The sequence below is a fragment of the Brachypodium distachyon genome, chromosome 5 (genome assembly GCF_000005505.3).
Source record: "Brachypodium distachyon strain Bd21 chromosome 5, Brachypodium_distachyon_v3.0, whole genome shotgun sequence".
Lineage (NCBI taxonomy): Eukaryota > Viridiplantae > Streptophyta > Magnoliopsida > Poales > Poaceae > Brachypodium > Brachypodium distachyon.
In genome coordinates, this window is record NC_016135.3 from 22,587,901 (window position 1) to 22,607,446 (window position 19,546).

The 19,546-nt window shown below is 48.0% G+C and overlaps 3 protein-coding genes and 1 long non-coding RNA gene across 9 annotated transcripts; 2 read left to right on the top strand and 2 right to left on the bottom strand.

The window, feature by feature from the left end:
* The first annotated feature begins 2,259 nt into the window (after window positions 1-2,259).
* Window positions 2,260-6,147, top strand: LOC104585410. Its single transcript, XR_002961431.1, has 2 exons — window positions 2,260-5,270; window positions 5,585-6,147. It is a non-coding gene; the product is annotated as an uncharacterized LOC104585410 (long non-coding RNA).
* Window positions 6,148-7,320: 1,173 nt separating this feature from the next.
* Window positions 7,321-9,711, top strand: LOC100821787 (probable L-type lectin-domain containing receptor kinase S.5). The gene has a single exon (XM_003581521.4). The coding sequence runs from the start codon at window positions 7,450-7,452 to the stop codon at window positions 9,562-9,564; it is 2,115 nt and encodes a 704-aa protein (XP_003581569.1). The 5' UTR covers window positions 7,321-7,449; the 3' UTR covers window positions 9,565-9,711.
* A 2,022-nt stretch (window positions 9,712-11,733) lies between these two features.
* Window positions 11,734-12,972, bottom strand: LOC100822098 (probable E3 ubiquitin-protein ligase ATL44). The gene has a single exon (XM_003581522.4). The coding sequence runs from the start codon at window positions 12,765-12,767 to the stop codon at window positions 12,192-12,194; it is 576 nt and encodes a 191-aa protein (XP_003581570.1). The 5' UTR covers window positions 12,768-12,972; the 3' UTR covers window positions 11,734-12,191.
* Window positions 12,973-14,764: 1,792 nt separating this feature from the next.
* Window positions 14,765-16,397, bottom strand: LOC100845655 (signal recognition particle 19 kDa protein). 6 transcript variants are annotated; one of them, XR_002960731.1, is made up of 4 exons: window positions 16,210-16,391; window positions 15,870-16,058; window positions 15,588-15,768; window positions 14,765-15,030 (listed from the first exon to the last, which is right to left on the bottom strand). XR_002960731.1 is itself a non-coding variant. In XM_003580354.4 (4 exons), exons 2-4 carry the CDS (start codon window positions 16,056-16,058, stop codon window positions 14,990-14,992), a joined length of 327 nt encoding a protein of 108 aa, XP_003580402.1. In that variant the 5' UTR covers window positions 16,210-16,387; the 3' UTR covers window positions 14,765-14,989. The 6 variants fall into 6 exon arrangements, 4 of the variants coding, with proteins under 4 accessions (XP_003580402.1, XP_010240314.1, XP_010240313.1 ...); XM_003580354.4 differs by having other exon boundaries at window positions 15,669-15,765; window positions 16,210-16,387; XM_010242012.3 differs by having other exon boundaries at window positions 15,669-15,768; window positions 16,210-16,384.
* Window positions 16,398-19,546: the final 3,149 nt, after the last annotated feature.

A 19,546-nucleotide genomic window follows, 5' to 3' on the forward strand; every position in this document is an offset into this window, starting at 1 on the left:
GCATGCGGCGGCTTCAGTAAAGGAAGGCTGGACGTCTGGGTCCTGGCATCGACGGCATTTGGGGAAAACGGGTGGCGAGAGATCACGACGGCCGCAGCTGCAGGTTGGCGGTGCGGAATACGGCGGCAGCGGCACGGATGCAACGGCTAGTGGACGGCCCAGCCGCATGAGTACAGCAGCGAGGCAGCTGCGCCTGCGCGGGCCACGCGGGCCGTTCGACTACAGACTACAGCTGCGCGCGAGGTGGCGACGCGGCTGCAGTATGCTGCAATCCCCCCGCCGAAGCAAGCTCGTCGAAGCAGCTTGATGTACGCCCTGAGGGATCCAGCGAATCTCAGGGATTCTTCTACCTATCCATACGTTACCAATTATAGTATGTACTGTATTATTCTTTGGTTTCCATGCTGTGTATTTCCCTGTTTCCATACCGAATTGATCTCTCTATTATATTATGAAGATTGATTTTTTCATGGATTCTTAATGTGATTGATTTCAAACCGAGTGTTTTTCCTTCCATACTTTTCTGTTGTTGTTTTCGTACTACCAAGATTTCCATACAGTTGTGTCCGCTACTTTAAAATATTCAGGACTGCTTTGGGTTTTAATTATCCGCTAGATTGAATATCCACCGTCCGATAACTTTTGTTAAATCTGAGCCATAAAATTTCTGCTAGTTTAATTAGACTAGTGGAAATGACCGTGCGCTGCCACGCCCAACGCACACATCACGGCCACTTTAAAAGATGATGACGTGCACTAATAAATCATCATTCAAATTCTGTACCAAATTTTCACATTCTAAGAACAAAAGATCCAATACAAAAGTTCAAAACATAGAGCAAATTTGTATACATCCAAAAGTCTGGAACCCATAGAAAGAAGATGTTAATTTCCAAGCATGCAGTCGAACTATCAATAGATGCTAATTTCCAATCACGGCATGCACATGGTAATCATTCGGTGCATGGTAGAACACTAATCTATCTATTATCCATAGCAGCTACCATCAATCAGGTTGGAGTACATCCCAATTAGCTATCGAATTATCTGTCGATTAGTGCAAAGCACCACAACAAATGAAAACAACATGGACTCGCCGGATGGTTGAGCTATGGCCGGCCACCTACTAGATCTCATGCGTGGATGGCGGACGACGGCCACTTTCTGGATCACGCGTTGGGACTGCGGACAACGGTCGTCGGGTGGATCTCGCGTGGGGGTCGGTATGCTTGGAGTGGCCAGGCCGCGAACTGCAGCGAGAAAAGCAGTGATGTCCAGGCAAAGGAAGGAGCAGGATGCCGGGGGAGAGAAGGGAGGTGGGTGGGGTGGGGTGGGGGGTGCCAGAGAGGAAGGGGGCTGCGGCGGCGGGGGCGATGGAGCAGGTTGGGTGGGGCGTCGGTAGGGGATCGAGCAGGTTGGGCGTTGGGGGCGTCCGGGTCGAGAGAAATAACGAGTGGTGGCATATTGGCCGTAATTTTGATGACATGACGTACGACGGCGGTCATACCATCACCACCAAGTCCAATTTAATATATTGGTATAGATATTAGATAAGCAGTTTCCATCAGATTATCTGTAGTGGTGCCACTTGTACTAATGGAGACCAACTTGCGGTCGTGGGTTTCGGCTGATCCACCAATTGAACTCAACTATGTTTACACCGAGAAACCAATCACCTGAGAGAACAAGAAGTATCACTTTTTTTTTATGGAAACTGGCAAATATTTGACTTGATCACTTGATGGACATCGACGGGAGTCCTTTGTTTAGGCTTATGTCATGAACTCATGCAGGATACATACACCAGAAAATATTTAAATTCTCCGAAGAGATCGTCCATTGATGACTTTATGGGGGCATTTTGATCAATGATGATGAACCGTTCTCCTCGCAAAGAGTGATAATGAACCCACGTTTAAAAAAATGATAATAAACAGTTCGAGATGCAAAAAAATCTATCTGAAATTTCGAATGCTCCAGAGCTGCCACAATTCTGTAAAATCTTCTTATTGTGCTTGATCAACGAGATCTCGTTGGAATATATTTCCATTTTCACTTCAAGTTTACCTGCTAGTCCCTACAATCTCTACGCCCGGTCAGAATCCCCGCGCTCTTGGTGCTTTGCCTCTTTCTGCGGATGGGTTCCTTGCACCGGAGGCCAGCTTGTCAGAGAGGTTGGCGCTATGACGGTTTGTTCTGCGTACGTGTCGTCGGCTCCTCGCGCGTCCGGGTCGGTTCGAGGGGCTACGTGTTGGTTTTTTTTTCCGGCCGCCTCTTTCTTCTTGCGTTTTCTTTCTTCCCTCCTTTCTTTCGGAAGGGGCGTCCTCTTCCGATTCCTCGCTCGCGGCTGCTATCCCTGTTCTCGCCGCCCGTCCTGGGGTGCGCTGCTGCCCCCACTGGCCGCTGGTCTTTTCCCTCGATTTGCCGGTGTGCGCTGCAGGTTCGTTCCCCTTTTCGCCTCTTGGTGTGCTCCTCCGCTGGGGCGGTGGCCTGGGCTGCTGCTCGCCGTTCTTTCGAAGGGCCCAGTGCTTGCTGGATGGCGGTCCGTGATGCCCCCTCGATGGGCTCTTTTTTGTGTGTGATTCTGGTTGGAGTTTGCCCTGCGTGGCTCTGTCCGTTCTGATTCAGGTTGTGTTGGTGGGGACTGTCCGTCCGTTCTAGTCGCCTCCGTCTGTCTGTGCGCTTCCTCTGTTGATTGCTGCCCGCGAGGTTCGTGCTTCTGCCTTTATCTAATTTCTGCTGTTGGGGCGTTCTGAAGTTTGTTGTGCGGTGCGCTGTGATTTTTGTTCTCTTTTGTCGATGTACATTCACGAGCTCAAGGGCGCAAAGGATCCAGAGGAAGAACAGTTGTTGAAGGCCAATATCCTAGGACAAGATGCATAGCAGCAGTGGATAAAGCTTCAGTTTGGGGTCGACAAGCCTTCGTCTTCCATCGACTGCCTGTCAATCAACCATTCGCTCGAGTGCTGTAAAATGAGTGAATTCCTTTTTTTACCCCCTACTTTCACTTCTTTGACGCAAATTACCCCGTTCAGTGAGATTTCTACAATTTTACCCCATTTAGTGAAACCTTTGCCACTTATTACCCCAGCTAATAATTTCCCCTGTTTTATCCGAATTATGACAACTTGGTTCCGCACGTCATAGGCGTTCCTAGGTATCTGTCGTGCGGCTGATATGAAACGGATGCCCTTGAGACGCAATTGGCGCCGGAACCCGACTGGTTTAGCTGACGCTACTCGCAGGCGGCCATGGCCACCTCCCGCTGCAGCTGCAGCTCGGTAGCCGCCTGCATGCACGTAGAGGACAGCAGCGGGAGGAAGCGTAGTAGAGGCTGGGAGGCCATGTGCATGCCGACCAGGTTGCTTCTAATTCTAAATAGGGGGACTTGCGTGAGCATATACACCACTCGAAGGAAGTCGTAACAGGGGCAAAAACATTGCACACTACTATGCTCTCCACTAAATGGATATGCATCTTGTTGATGAGTTCTACTCCTACTTTAGCTAAGTTGTACCAGTGGACAAAAGTAATTGGAGATAGAGCAGGCAGCTGCAGCGGGAGGTGGCCATGGCCGCCCGCGAGCGGTGCTGAGTCAGGCTGTCTGACTGAACCTGTCACGTTCCGGCGCCAAGCGCGGGCTCAAGGGCCTCCACAGTTCATCAACCACACGACGGATGCCTAGGAATGTCACTAACGTGTAGGCCCAAACTGTCATGATGAGGAAAACAGGAAAAAAAAATAGATGAGGTAAAAAGTGGCAAAAGTTTCACTAAATGGGGTAAAATGACGAAATCTCCACTAAATGGGGCAATTCGTGTCACAAAAATTAAACTAGGGGGTAAAAAAAGGAATTTACTCTTAGAACAGATATAATGACCGGTCTTACTTGGTTTTTCGTGAGTTGGCTACATATCTTTTAATCTAAGATAAGAGATGTGGGATTTTTGCATGGACACAATAGTGAGTTAATATTGGTGGTATTCTGGATGCAGAGTATGCTCTCCACAACCTGATTGTTTTTTGTTTTCTCTTATTGACAATGGTTTACATAATTCTTGGTCAGACACCAGCGGCCATAGGGCGCTGACGGCCGCTACCAGCAAAGTCCACCCCTTCTTACCAAGCGCATGTTGATTTGTGAGACTGCGATGTGCCTATCTTGCTTGTTTTAGCTTTCAGCAGTCACACCATCAGGTTTGGTCATGCTTGCCCTCCATCTTAGATGTGTATGCAGATAAGTTGCTTGATGAATTTACCAGGAGAAAATTGTCCTCTTTTTTTCCATTCACTGCTACAACATAGCATCGACTTTCACGGAGTGAGCTCTAAAAGGAGTTGCTAGGCTACTACCTCTGACAGGCAATTTGTGTATCTTATGAACTTTTGGTTGTTTAGGCAGCAGGCATCCAGACTCCACTAGATTTGCCTCGATGCTACAGGCGCTGATGTTCTGAACTTTTGATTAAATTTGTGATTGATTAGATGGTGATGAAATAAAGTTCTGAACTTTTGATTAAATTTGTGATTGATTAGATGGAGATGAAATCAGTGATATGTAAGACTCTTATAACTTCGTAATAAAATATGATTGTGTGCATCGCTTGATGCAGAGGCCAGAGACTATTTCCCTTTTCGAAAAAAGAAAAAAAAAGATGGAGATGAAATAAACCAGTCCTAGACAAGAGTTGTAAACGTAGGTAAACATGCTATGTTTCTTTAACTAGCATGGTACTAATTTTTTGTGCAAATTAAGTAGTACAGATATAAATATATTATCCTATAATTTTTAAGTGCATTTTGCTTGTACCTTCCCTTACAGTGTCTTCTGTTCTGCCAGAGCCTTCTTAATTTGACATGCTAAAACTATTATTATTAGCATGAACGCTGATTTTTGGAGCATGTTTTCATGGATGATTAATAATGTTTTTCCTGCAAGTATGCAAACAAGAAGTTAAAAACGTAAAATGGAGAGGTGGTGCTCCATTATTTGGAGTAAGATTTTGTCTGTACAGACATACTTTATTCAATTAGCTATTTTTAGCCACATATTATGGCCATTAGTTAAATTAGTATTTCTTGCAAGGAGATCTAGAAATTCCACTTGATTTCTACCAGGTACTGATGTGAGTACCTCTCTGTTCTGCACTCATTGTTCAGCTCTTTAATTTTTTATAGGTATAGATCGACAATTTGCTAAGGTGAATAGCACAACAAAGGATGTTGTATTGGTGTGTTCTTCTAACCTACAGATCGGAATGTACTAAATGGTTAGTCCTGTCGTTTGATTTGGGAGATCCATTGCTGCTAGATAGGTGCAGTGAGAATTTAGTGTGCACACTGCAAGAGCGATGCAATAGAAGTTCAGATGTTCTCCAATTCTTGGTTATTTTTTATGGTGACTTCAGACTGCAGTCTGATAAGTTCTCAGGCGTCTTTTTTCTTTTGGCATGGCTTTAGAAAGTATGGTGCATCATGTGGCAATTCAGGAGCCAGGCATCAAAAAGAAAGAAGGATAACAGGTGGCCTGTGTGTTATATGATTGTTTGCTTCCTACTTAGTTGGCAGTGAATTTTGGTGGCAGGTCCTACCATGGTGGCTTGGATTACCTATGCCTTTCCCGTGGAGCTTTAATTTGGTGCTCTGAGAGGATTGGACGGGGTTCTTCTGGTGGCTGTCTTGTTGTTTTTGCATAGGCTTCTCTCTCTCAGAATATAATGCAGTGAGTGTTGTAACAGGGGAAAGTAAACAAGCATTGGAGTGAGAAGATACCGGAATTGGCCACGATAAAGAGAATCTGTCTGCAATAAAGATTGCAGAGGTGTTTCAGGTGGCAGATATAAATTGCTTGTCACAAATTGAGTGTTCGGAAGTGAAACTTTGACTTGGATGACTGAACAAGTGACAACTTTGCCTAATTTGTTTGTTTTGAATTTAGTTTTTGAGATACTTCTTTTCTATGTTCAAGTATTTAGGATCTTCCAAACAACTGCATGAGAACCAAAGTTGTTTTTTTGGTAGCGAACAGAGCAGTTGTAGAAATTTTATGTTTCTCGAATTTTCGGATTTAAGCTTCCCAAAATCTTGCCTGTCTTATTGTGCTTCTCTGTATGCATATGCAGCCATCAACTTGCAGGGCTTGGTGTCTGTCTCTTTTGTATTTTTTTTCTAAACATGGTGCTTTTCACTGAAGTGTACAAGTATTCAATTTTTCAGGCTATGAAGAAACTATTCTATGGAGCTATGCCTTTTAGAAAGCAAAAATTTAATATCCACATAACTATTGAGTTTTTTAACCAATCAGATTGCTCAATGTAGGGTGCACTTGATTCCTTTTTTAAAATTTAATTCTATATTTTGGACAACCTACTAAAATAAACAATATTCCCTATTATCAAAGAAGCAGATGCCATTTACTACCACCCATCTATAATGCAAGTCATTTTACAAATTTAGCAGTCACACATTTTTTTTCTCTAAAAAAAAATCCAAAATATCAAATTCCTATTACTAGATACATAAGTCCTTTTAGAATTTTACCAGTCACACATTTTCTTCTCTAAAGAAAGATCCAAAATACCAAATTCCTATTACCAGAATCGTTATGAATATGCTTTTATACTGTACAATTATTTTTACATGAGGCAACATGTCTGCACAGACACTGACGGTCAAGAATCCATCTTCTTGAAGTCTGACACATCCTAAAAGATTTACATTTTCAATTAAAAGAACTACAATCCAGGTTAGAAAAATTGTAACCCTCTTTTGATCCATCTGTAGGCATTTAATTATGATACAAGCACTACACATTTGCAATCTCAATTGAGTATTTTAAGCTGTACATCCAAAACTAAGTGGTTTCATGACTACTAAGTGAACGTTTTCAAAACACGGAACCGCTGGCTCAAGTATGTTATTTAATTATTCATATATCCTCTGCAATAACCGCACGTGCTGAAGAAAAAAATAGTACACAATTCACTATTAATATATTTTCTTTTTAAATAGCATTTTACTTTAAAAATAACCGATTGACTCTTAGGTGAGTTATGTTTCGATGGTATAGTAAACATAATTTATTTTCAATATATTAACGAACATCAAAAGCGTTGCCTGCGCAGGCCTCTCTGTTAGTACTAGATCAAACACTCTCCGTACATGATAGAATCTCTGCATTATCACAAATCAAAGTCTCTTTTGGCGCCGGTCATCGAATCCCCGAAATTCTCTCGTTCACACGGTTGGACAACATTGCGTACTCCAATTATTTTATCCTCCACTGATCGTTGACAATAGCTGTGGCTGTGACTACAACATTTCTCTGGCAATTTCCCAACCTTCGATTTCAACCCTTGAAGCTGGCACCCGAGCACAGCACCTAATGCAAAAACCACACCTCTTCTTCCACCACGCCCGCGAGAACGCAGAAACCACTAGCCAGCCACCATGACCGCCGTCCACAACAACATCATCAGGTGTTCAACATTCCTCGTCGTCCTATGCACAGCCTGCAGCTCCTTGCAGTTCACATACCCGAGCTTCGACGACACAACCAACGAGTCCGATTTCAGCTTCACCCCGGGCACCGCAATCTCGAACGGCTCCCTGCACATCACGCCCAACACCGGGAACCTCCGCCACCGGTCGGGGAGAGTGGTGTACGCGCGGGAAACCCTCAAGCTGTGGAACAGCAACCGCACGGCGCTGACTTCGTTCAGGACAGAGTTCACGCTCAACATCCTCCCGCTGGAACGGAACGGGACAGGGGAAGGCATGGCCTTCTTCCTCACCAACAACCCGTCGCTGCCCCGCGACAGCAGCGGGCAGTGGCTGGGCTTGTCCAACAAGCAGACGGACGGCGCCGCGGCGAACCGGATCGTGGCCGTCGAGTTCGACACGCGGCGGAGCGTCGAGGCCGGCGACATCGACGGCAACCACTTCGGAGTCGACAACAACGGCGTGAAGTTGATGTGGCAGTACCCGCTCAGCAACCTCTCCATCGTGCTCGCCAGCGGGGTCGACGTGTGGGTCGGGCTCACGTACGACGGCGCCACGGTAAGCGTCCAGGCGGTGCAGGAAGGGAGGACGTTCGCGTACTCTTGGCTGGCCGATCTGTCGCCGTATCTCCTGGACGATGATATATTTTTTGGGTTTTCGGCTTCCAACGGCGAGTCCCCGCAGTTGAATCAGATCAGGTCCTGGAATTTCAGCACATACGGCGAAGCGATTGCCGGCGCCGACGACGATGAGGGGAGGTACCGGAGGCAGAGCTTGATTCTCGCCGTGTCGATTCCGCTTGCCATGTTTGCGTTGTTCGTGGCGCTGCTCGTGTGGAGAAGGCTGACGCGGCAGACTAGGCTCGCGTACCGGAACCTGGAGAAGATGATCGACGCGCACGGTCCGGTGAGGTTCAAGCTGAGGGAGCTGAGGAAGGCGACGGCAGGGTTCAGCACGGCGCGCAAGCTGGGGCGAGGCCGGTCCGGCACCGTGTACCTGGGATACCTGAGCAGGATGAGCATGGAGGTGGCCGTGAAGCGCGTGTCGACGAACGTCAACTCCAACCGGGGCGAGAAGGAGTTCGTGGCGGAGGTGAACACCATCAGCAAGCTCTCCCACCGCAACCTCGTGAAGCTCATTGGGTGGTGCCACAACAAGGGCGAGCTGCTCCTCGTCTACGAGTACTTCCCCATGGGCAGCCTCGACAAGCTCCTCTACGCCAGACCAAGCAGCAGAGCCGCCGCCACGCCACCGTCGTCGACAACGACGGGTCAGACGAACACGAGCGCCAGCGATCCGGAGCTGACGTGGGAGCGGAGGTACAGGATCATCCGGGGCGTGGCGTCGGCGCTGGACTACCTGCACCACGGGAGCAGCAAGCGGATCCTGCACAGGGACGTCAAGGCCAGCAACGTGATGCTGGACGAGGAGTACAATGCGCGGCTGGGCGACTTCGGCCTGGCGCGCGTCATCAGCCACGACGGCGTCACGCACCACTCCACGCAGGCCGTGGCCGGCACGCGCGGATACATGGCGTACGAGAGCTTCTTCACCGGACGCGCCAGCCTCGACACCGACGTGTTCGCCTTCGGGGTCTTCGTCATGGAGGTGGTCAGCGGGAAGAGCCCCTGCAGCTCCGTGTTGTGCCACAGCGACGACAGCCGAGGCGAGTCAAGAGCGGGATCTCATTCTCGCCCTGCGCCCATGTACATTGTGGACTGGACGTGGAGGCTCTACGGCGAGGGGAAGGCGCTGCATGTTGCCGACGAGGTGCTCGGCGGAATGTACGACGAGGCGCAGGTGGACCGCGCGGTGAGGCTGGCCTTGGCGTGCTGCCACCCGAACCCGAGGGAGAGGCCGTCCATGAGGACGGCCGTGCAGGTGCTCATCGACGGAGCACCCGCGCCGGAGCCCCCGTTTGATAAGCCTGCGTTTGTTTGGCCTCCGGGAGGGAATCAGCAGGAGATGGAGTTGCCGGACGTTGGGTTGCTCTTCACGGGAGGGGCAGGGCAGCACAGGCACAGCAGCTTTGGTTCCATAAGCTGTTCCATCTCAGGGAGGTGATGAGTCCTTCGTGGGTCGAAGCTTGCTCTGCCGGCGGCCATTGCTAGCTTCTAGGGACGTCTGTGAATTTAACTGTTGCTGTTACTTTAGAGGATGTTCAGAACTGTACATTATGATTCTTTGGATTAACGAATGATTTATTTCTCACTTCTTATTCCTAAGAAATATGGACTGGAAGTATTTTTCTATAGCAATTGTTGGTCCAGGTGTTATTATTATCGGTGTGCTGCTGACCAACTTTCTGAACACCAATATTTTGTAGTGACTTACAACTTACAAGAGCCGCGTTTCAGTTATAAAAAGCTGGATCCTGGACGGGTAATTCAAACTCATTGGATGCTAGTTAGCGCTGTCGCAACTTCACTTGATGAACGTTCAGTATAGCTCAAGCAAGCAAGCAACACTAACCTGTACAATCTTTTACAAAAAGAAAAGAAAAAGAGAAAACCTGTACCATTCGGGGCACGGGCCTCAAGCCCCTCAGGGCAGCCCTCCTGAAGAAGGGAGATGGGGAAAAGGCCGCAACGGGGCCCATGAAAATACAACGAAACGAGGTGCAAGGCCTCTATGGCCGGGCCGACTACTCTCTGGGCCCTCGCCAGACGTCACCGGCGTACAACTTCCCCCGCTGCGAACAGGCCAGTCCACGGCTCGCTCCAGCATGACGTGACACGCCTAATGCGCCACCCTTGACCATTGACCGCAGCGTCATTCTCCAAAACGAGATGCATGCATGGCACTGGCAGGGCAGCTGCCACGCCCACACCCTCGAGCCGACGACACACACACCCACACATCATACGCGTGCACGACGAGTCGACAATGCACGGGCCCTGCGCGGCGCGCCCTTCTGCTTCCAGTCAACCGCACGCGCTGTGCGCCTGCTATCTATCCATAAGCTCGCCGCATCGGCGGGTGACCCTTGATTGTCAGGTTATCGAGTCAACCGAACCCAGCCAAAACCCAGTCGGCCGGTGGGAATTGCGCGCAACAACTTTCGCCTGCCTTTACAAACTTCTTTCACCACCCGGCCGTTGCCAACCAATCGGCATATACATACATCGTTCCTCATCAACCTAAGCATGTCTTCATTAGCATATACTACTCCTTTTTAGTTTTTTAGTTTTCTTTTTTTTTCCGCTGAGTGAGTAATCGGCTAACCGCATTATCTTGTACTAGTAATATCTATCACCAAGGATATGCATGATCCAGTGATACTGGAAAGGAGTAAAGAAAGTGACTTATGGATTTCATTTTATAATGGAGTAGAAGCTTATGCATGATCCAGCGATACCGGAAGGGAGAAGATAAAGTGACTTGTGGATTTCGTTTTCTAATGGAGTAGAAGCTAGGCAGTAGATCTCAGCAAACTTTGTTCGTGTTCTGCGTTATTTTATTCTCATGGATCCGCCAAAGCGTGTACATGGATTCGAGTAGATCCGGTTTATATCGTTCCCCGCTTCTTTTGACAGCACGAACCGATCCAACACAAAAGTACGATTCCAGATTCCCCGTGTGCAAAACGCGGCTAGAGACCAACTCTTATCTTATCTTCTGCGATTAAACTATAATTGTTGATCGAACTTTTAGAACAGAAAAACAGCCAGATCGGGTTGTCATGATGGGTCACGAGTGCGCTTTCGTGCATCTTTTCGTGCCTTTTCGCCTACCTGGCTGGATGTACTTGGTTCTTATAACTGTTAAGCTGTTACTTGCATGTGCGCGTATTAAGTTAAAGCACAACGGGCTGAGCAGAGTGCACCTTTTTTTTTGTTCATCCTCGCTGCCTCAAGGACTCAAGGTGTTTCTCCACGGAAAAGTTTCGAATTTTCATGGAATAAGTTGTCGTCACACTGGTCTGAAATCTCTATAGGAGGTTATAATGTTTTATTTTGTTATCATGTTAGCAGCACTCAAAGTTTAATTTGGTGCCTGTTTTATTCAGACATCCCCTCTGATTTATGTCCCCACAACCTATTCACAACATTTATGCATCCTGAGCAATTTGGGGAACATGTCATTAGCTATCAATTTGGGAGATTACATATATGGCACTTTTAAGGATAAGTATGGCGCACTACTCTAAGCTGTCAAGACTAGGCAGCAACACCATGCAGAATGCATTTCTCAAAGGATTCTTACAGAAATGTGTACAAGATACACGGCATATGCAAATCCACTCATGATCCTAATCATCAAGCTCATATAGATATCTGATTAGGGCAATCATGCAATCACTCAAGATCGGAACATTTGCAATCTCAAATTGTCAACCACAACTGTGGAATGACCTATTCACAAATTCCAAAATCATCCTAATCGAAGCTGATTACATATTTTATTCTTGCTATTTACAAATTGAGCTACAAGGCTAAGAATTAAGATGCAGCGGCAGGGAACACCTTTATCACCCACTTGCAAATTAACTAGGATCCTAAACCCCCAAATGCTATATACACTAGCAACTAGGCACTAATATCAAGAGCTAACGATATAAACAAGGAAGGGTAAGAGAAGCAGCCGAGAAATTTGACCGAACAGGCAGGCTTATCCATTCGCCGGTTCCTCTGGTCCGGTTATCTTCTACCTCTATCTCGCGGCTCTGCAGAGAAGCGCTACCTGCTCTCCTACGGCAGGAAGGGCGGCATCTCGCTGTAGTGAGCGGCAGGTTGCTTCCAGCTTCCTCCGGCCGGATCGGGCCGCGCGCCGCAGCGGCGGCACCACTCCCCTGCCGGCAGCTTGACGGCCAGGATCCGGCGGCAGGAAGGGCAGGACGAGTGGCCGCGGAGCCACTTGTCGATGCAGGCGGCGTGGAACCAGTGCCCGCACTGCGGCAGCACGCGGATGGCCTCGCCGTCCTCGAACTCCGCGAGGCAGATGGCGCACTCCGGCGCCGCCGCCGCGCCTTCCTCCTCCCCCGCGGCCGCCGATTTGCTGCCGGCAGCGGCGGCGTACGGCACGGTGGGGATCGCGCGGAGCACCTCCTTCTTGACGCCCCTGTTGGCGGCCGGGCTCGCGCCGAGGCCGACGCGGCGAGAGCACGAGCAGCGCGCGACGAGGCCGATGCTGAGGACGCAGATGAGCGCGCAGAGGAGCGAGGCGAGGATGATGATGATGTCCCTGTCGGCGATGGGCCCGCCCGGGGTGCCCGCCGGCGGCGCCTGTAGAAGCCTCCTCGCCGTGGCCACCATGGGCTGCTGCATCCTTCCTCTCCTGATGGGAAGCGGGCGGCTGAGCTAGCGCGTGTCACGGGCTTATCGTTTTGCTGCGGCCTGCGCGCGGGGAGGAAGGTGACAAGTGTGTGGGGACTGGGAGAGAGCTAGCTTGGATGGACCTGGCTGGAGTGGGTGTGGCCTCGTCGGCTTTATATAGAAGCCTTGCTGGCTTTTGCAGCACTTTATATGAGTGTGTGGATGGATAAAACCGTGCGGTGTTTCAGGGCGTGGGAGATGGATAGCGAGTGGGGTGGTCGGTTTTGCGAAAGACAGTGGGCGCCCGTCCAAAACAAGTGCACACAGCACAGGTTCCTAGTTGTATTAGCGTGTCTACTAATTACACCATGATGTTGCTTATTTGGCACACCCTTCGTGTTATCGGATATGACCGATCGGAGTTTGCGAGATGCTACAAACGAGTGTGTACACTAGACACCTGACGTGGGTGAACCTAGTCTTTCGACGCTAGAAAAGCATGCATTTTGCTCGACCATATGGACCAACCCCTAGTATTAATCCCATAGACGAGTAATTGTCAACTTCTTTAATTAATCCGCAACGTAGTTCGTAGTGATCAATTACCTCGATCAGTTGGTAAGTAGGTCCTGTCTTCCTTCCGCTTACTATTTTAACCTCAAACCAAGCGCGAATAATAAAGCACCACTGCAAACCTTCATCCTCTCTCTCTCCGGCAACAAAGTGGTTGTTCGGCCCCGGCCGGACCATGTGCGTACGTCCGCACCCAAATCCCACAGCCCCAAACGGGAACCCCCCGAGTCCCCGGCACATTCCGGACGAGCTCACGTCACACCCCCTCCTGCGTTTTCAGTTACGAGCTTTCCACTTCCATCCGGGGGCGCGGTGCGCGCCGTCCAACCCGCCCACCCCATTCCGGGCCGTTCCGAGCAGACGGTTCAAAGGAAAGCCTTTCATTCAGAAAGAGAAAGAAGGCCATCACTTGTGATTGTGTCGTCTCTTACTATCTCGCTTTTCCCTTGCATTCTCCTCACGTTGCCCAGAGAGGAAACGCTTGCGGCGATCTGACGAAGAGGGAATTGATTAAACGAGGTCGGGTCACCGTGCATGAGAGCTCTTTATCGCCGGGCGGCGCCGGTAAAGTCGCGCGCGGGAGGTGTCGTCCGGAGGTGGTCTTTGCTTGCCTCGTCAGGCTCTCCGCGTGGGAATGGCCGGTTCCGCGGATGGTCCCAAGGTGTCCCGGTGGCCGTAAGAAGGCTTAATTTGCTCGATCTCGGTGTCACAAGAGACGACGAGATTGGTCGAACCCGGACGGCTAGTAACTGTCTGTCTGTACGTAGCAATTCGCCTGAAGGGTGTAGTCGATCGGGCGTGCGACACGTAGGGCAAGATCGATGCGTCGATTCGGTGCATGCATGGGCTTACGCAATGAGTTTTTGGATCAGCGTGTTCGGGAGTATATACGTTGTACCAGGCACGATTTGTTGACGTATCATACTTCCGGCGCCTGCGCTGACGCCTGTTGCGTCTCGTCCCCGCGCGAATGCTCGTTCACACCAAGGTTTTTCGGCACGCGGCACTCTGCACGTTCGTGGATAGTTCAGATAGACGAACCAACTCTCTAAACACTTCAGTCCATATCCTCTTTTTCAGATGATGGAACAGGATAACTCTCTAAACATTTTTGTTCATATCCTTAAGGCCCTGCTCCGAAAAATTCAGAATTAATCCAAACGGAGCCACGTCAAGCAGTTATTGGTGGCAATGAGGTCCTTCCGTGTAACAAAGTTCCAAGGATGATTTTTTTTCTAACAGTGACGCTATGGTAGCTGAGAGTAGTATTTTGATATATCTTAGACTTAAAGAATTTTAGTGGGTTAATTATGACATTAACAGTGAACTAAGAAAACCATTCTATCGGATTGGCAATCGCTTGCTCAATCATCGCCCCAACCAAATGAATCATAAAAGGTTCTTTCTCAACGTGATAAGATATTAGCAAGAACAGCTGAGTGAAACATGGCAGCAACATGCAATAACTTAATGGGTCATCCAACAACATGAAATCTCTGTATACAGGCGCTAATATATGTAGAAAATCAAGATATCAGGGCCAGTATATCCTGGATCCATTATAAAAAAAAAAGTATATCCTGGATCGTCATCTTTGTCTGAAGTTGGCGTGTACCCAAATCAGCTGGTTCGAAGTGACGCTGTAGCACAACCTGATAGTTCTAGAAACCACATCTTCTCAATTCGCCTACAGATAAATCACCTGTTGGCCGAAACCACACAAATTATGTTAGCCACGGTGTATAAGAAGACAGAAATGAGGATCAACCATGTGTATTGTAATTTTTAGAAGTTAGAAAAATGAACATGCCATGCACATCAGCACATATATTATCAATCGATAAAAAGTAAAGAGAACCAGGATCATATCAAAATCAGCAGAATCAACTCAAGTAATGATGTTGCTAGTGCTTCCTCTCACTTGAATTTGTATTTACTAAGTATTTCCACAATGATCAAGTTAACAATTTGTGCCTTTCAGTACAATTTGTATTTAGTCTAAGTATTTCACCTAGAATGAACATACACACCAAACTGATTTACCTCCTTGAGCAACAACACAAAAATTGAGCCTAAGACCCTCAATCGAAAAGAAATTAACATGTGTTTACATGGCAGCAATGATATACACAATATGTATAGAAGTTGAACATGAGAAGCTGATGCTAAACCTGACAAGCAATTTCACAAATTATTGTCCATCGAAATCTCTGTTGATTGCACAAAACTCGCAGATTATCATCACAGAAAGGTACTCACAGATTCACAGTGCATGGTGAATATAGATGGAAGTGGAGATAGCTTCCACTTCCAAGATCAATCAGCAGTTATAGGAAATACTTGTTCTAATTGCAGGATTGACTGGGGATCCGGCTTCATTCTTGAGCTGCACCCTCACCCTCCCCCTCTGAAAGAAATCTCGCGGATACGCCTTGTCCTGCTGAATACATCAACACCTAGAAAAATCTAAGGAAGAGCGAAGGGAACTGGCAGTCTCGAACTACAAAATTTCAACAAAAAAAAGGGGAAAAATATGGGTACCTCAATCTTGCAAGGGATCTTGAGGTAGGCGCAGCTGTCCAAGATCTCGTTGCAGGTTGGGTCGGCGCATGCCTTGGCGGCGGCAATGCGGCGGCCCTCGGCGACAGTCTTCTTGGAGTTGAGGTACACCGGGTAGATGATGTCCCACTTCTTGATGCTGCTCCCGCCGTCTCTGCCGCCGACGTCCATCTTCGCGCGAATCGGGTCAGGCACGGAGCGGATCAGAAGCAAAGAAAAACAGAAAACGCGAGGTTAATGCAGTTCTTGTACTGGTCGGGCATCTAGGGATTTTGGATTAGGCCAAGAGAGGACCCTGGAAGAAGCGAGCTTTGGTGCGTACCAGGAGATCTGGCGACTTCGATGGTGGCGTCCGTCGCCCGCCGACAAGCTAGCGTCCCTCTTCCGTTGGTGGCGTTGGCCGCCCGCCCAGGAGGTAGGGTTAGAGCCGCCGCCGGAACGGTGAGAGATGGGAAGAAATGTAACACCAACAGAGCTCACTGGTGGCGAAACAGGGGAGAAGACGAAGTCCAAGAAGGCGCCAGCTCAGTCAGGAGACGGAAAGGAGTAAGGTGTGTAGTGTGTCGCCTGTAGGTGTGGGTCTGGGCTGTCAGGCCAGGGGTTCTTAAACTGCTGTATTCGTTCGTTCAGAACCAGATAAGAAATAGATGGAAAAGTTCTTCCCCTACCTTGCTTCTCCTGCCTGCTCTTCTCTCCTGTATCTGATTTGAATCCAGCTGCTCACGCCCCCGCGATCGTCGACGGCAACGGGTGTTACAAGTGGTATCAGATTCGGTCGATTCCGTGGGTTCAGTAGCGTTGGTGCGACTCGATCCTCTCGATTTGAGCGGTAAAATCCCTGGACAAAGGTCGGTGAGCTTCTGCGACTCGATTTCGATCGATTGCGCCGAAGATCCTGTAATTCCTGACTCTGGTTCGCTTGAATTTGGAGTGCTCGTCACCACGGCGCCTCCCAAGCCCTCTCCGCAGACCCGATTCGTGTTGGATGCTATGGGGGACGCCACCGCTCATACTCTGGTGAAATGGTTCAGAAATGCAAGGTAAACTTGGTACGTCTCTATTGGTTGTAAGCAAGAGGACACTGAGATAATATATGGAATTGCTGTTGAAAAAGATATGAGCCACCCACAATTGCCAAAGAGAATTGAGGATGCTAATATTGCCATTCTGACCTGCCCATTTGAGCCCCTGAAGCCCCAAGACAAATCATAAGGTTTACATAACTGTAGAAAATTTCAGACTTTGCATGAGCAAGAGCAGAAATACTCTGGTGAAATGGTATAGAAATGCAAGGTAAAGGCCTAAAAAAAAACAGTATGCTCTTTATGGTAGGACAAAATCATTTCCTTTGTATGAAGTGTATTCATTTTGTATCATACCAGGCTGCATGTTTGATTCGGTCGATAGGTTGCCATCATGTTTGGTTTTTTACATTCTTGACTGGCTCAGACCTCCAAATCATCTACTCCAGAAATAAAGGTCTGTATTATTCTTTTCGCCGTGCTATTGAGAAACTGATGTCCAACCAATTACTAAGCTATGTGGAACTACTACCTGCAATTTCAAGAAAATCACCGCCTACTCTTTAAACTCTTGAGCCTGCCTTTTTAGTTTTTACTATATATATTCAGTAGTATGCAGTGTAATTTTTTTATTAGATATAGGAAGACGTTCCCATTTGTATAATGGTTAAATATAGATCTTCTGCCCAGAGCCATATATCTCTATCTCTACTTTTTTTTAGCAAATACAAATTAGTTCATGTGTCTTTTTAGTTTGAATAATACAGAGCAGAAAAAAGGAGTCTCTTTCCTCTCAAGATGAGAGTAAGTATCCACCATTCTTCTCTCTTGGTAGTGATGTAAGTTTTAATCACTCAATTATGATGCAAATAACAGTAATGAGCATGGGCTGAATGCAGGAGCAGCTTCGTATTTGCTCAATACATTTTCTTTGGATGCGTACATTTAGGCCTGGACATTTTACTCGTTACTCGGAGAGTAGCTCGACTCGTTTGATACTCAGCTCGTTAAGAGCTCGGCTCGTTAGGCTAACGAACAGAGTAGAGTATCTCCTGAAACTCGTTAACACTAATGAGCTTAACGAGTTGAGCTAACGAGTCTCGCGAGCTGCTCGTTATCTGGCTAAGATCAATCGAACAAACCCAGAATCACTCATTACTTCGTTGGGCCCAGCAGTTCACTCCTGAACAGGCAGCCCAACAAGCCCACGAGGCCAAGAGTCGTTAGGCAAAAGCCTACTCGATTGGTCTCCTCTGCGCTCTGGTTCGTCAACCCGCAGGCCGCAGTCACGCACACACAGGGCACGAGCACGGAGTCCTCAGCTCCTCGCCTCCCCGCCGCCGCCGTCCCTCCGTCCTCAGGCCGCCGCCGCCGACCCCGCAGTACGTCCGCAGGTAAGCACCCCCGCTCGGGCGCTCAGCCCCTCCTCCTGCCTCCCTCCTCTCTCTGTCCTCTGGTTCAATCGGGGATTGCATGTCTGCATACCTCTGAGGCTTTGACCTCTGGTTCAATCGCAAGTGGCAATGGACTCGGCGAAGAAGAATCCAGGGCGGCGTCCTCCGACGAAGTCTTCGTCGAACTCGCAGTCGCGGTCGGATTCTCCATCAATAGCAACAAAGCCGCCACCACGAGCCCAAGGTACTGGACAACCTGTACTCGCACGTCCTCAAAGACCTAGCTACGTTGATGACCGAGAGGCGCAAGAAGATGTAGCTACAATCCATGACCGAGAGGTGCACGACGCTGATGAAGATTCGGTAAGTACTAGTGTCTTTTGTTCTGTCAAATTGATTATAAATGGAACCATTTGATTGCTGTGCTGTATGGTTGTACCCAATTGGTAGCTATTCATCTCATTGTCTTCCTTTTTCGTAGTTATTCAAGCACTGAATTATTTGTGTTTAAACTTTACTTTATTAGGATGAATGGATAGAGATTGAAGATGTTGATGAGGCAGAGAACCATGAGAACGACGAGATGTCTGATCATTGTCGTGGCGAGGATAACAAAGAAGAAGGTGATGATGTTGTTGATATCACGGAAACTCAAATGTCAAGGACAGAGGTTGCTGCCGGGAAGAGAAAGAAGAAGAGTGGGGTTGTTGTAGTTGCGAAGAAGAAAACTAGAGTGAAGCGTGCAGAGTGTTGGAAGTACTTTAAATTGGTCAAAGCTGTATCAAAAAGGAGATCAGATGAAATTGTTGAAAAGGCAAAGTGCTTAGGCTGCTTAAGTTTGTTGTGCTATCAAGGAGGGACAACGAGCTTGAACAGGCATAGGGATTCATGCTATCAGATCCAGAATAAGAAGGCACGGGCACTTCGTCAAGGGACCATTGCATTTGATCCAGAAATGCCAGGTGCCTCTCTCATCGTTAACCATAAATATGATCATGCCGAATGCAAGATGATCATTGCAAAAATGATAATTGCACATGAATATCCTTTTAGGATGGTAGAACATGCATGGTTCAATATACTCATGAGAGATATGAATGCATCATATAAATTCATTGGTAGAAAGACCATCCCGAAAGAATGCATGAAGGTTTATCTTTCTGAAAAAGAAATACTCAAAAAGCAACTTAGATCTGTTGAAAGCATTAGTTTGACATGTGATCTTTGGACTTCAAATCAAATT

Excerpts from the sequence above, each read along its gene's own strand:
- LOC100821787 (XM_003581521.4), top strand. The coding sequence starts at position 7,450 with ATGACCGCCGTCCACAACAACATCATCAGGTGTTCAACATTCCTCGTC.
- LOC100845655 (XM_010242011.3), bottom strand. The coding sequence starts at position 16,058 with ATGGACGTCGGCGGCAGAGACGGCGGGAGCAGCATCAAGAAGTGGGAC. Across the intron at positions 15,769-15,869 it reads AGATCCCTTGCAAGATTGAG|CAGGACAAGGCGTATCCGCG; the intron begins GTACCCATATTT and ends TGATGTATTCAG. Across the intron at positions 15,031-15,668 it reads CAATCCTGCAATTAGAACAA|GTGATTTATCTGTAGGCGAA; the intron begins GTATTTCCTATA and ends TTCGGCCAACAG.
- LOC100822098 (XM_003581522.4), bottom strand. The coding sequence starts at position 12,767 with ATGCAGCAGCCCATGGTGGCCACGGCGAGGAGGCTTCTACAGGCGCCG.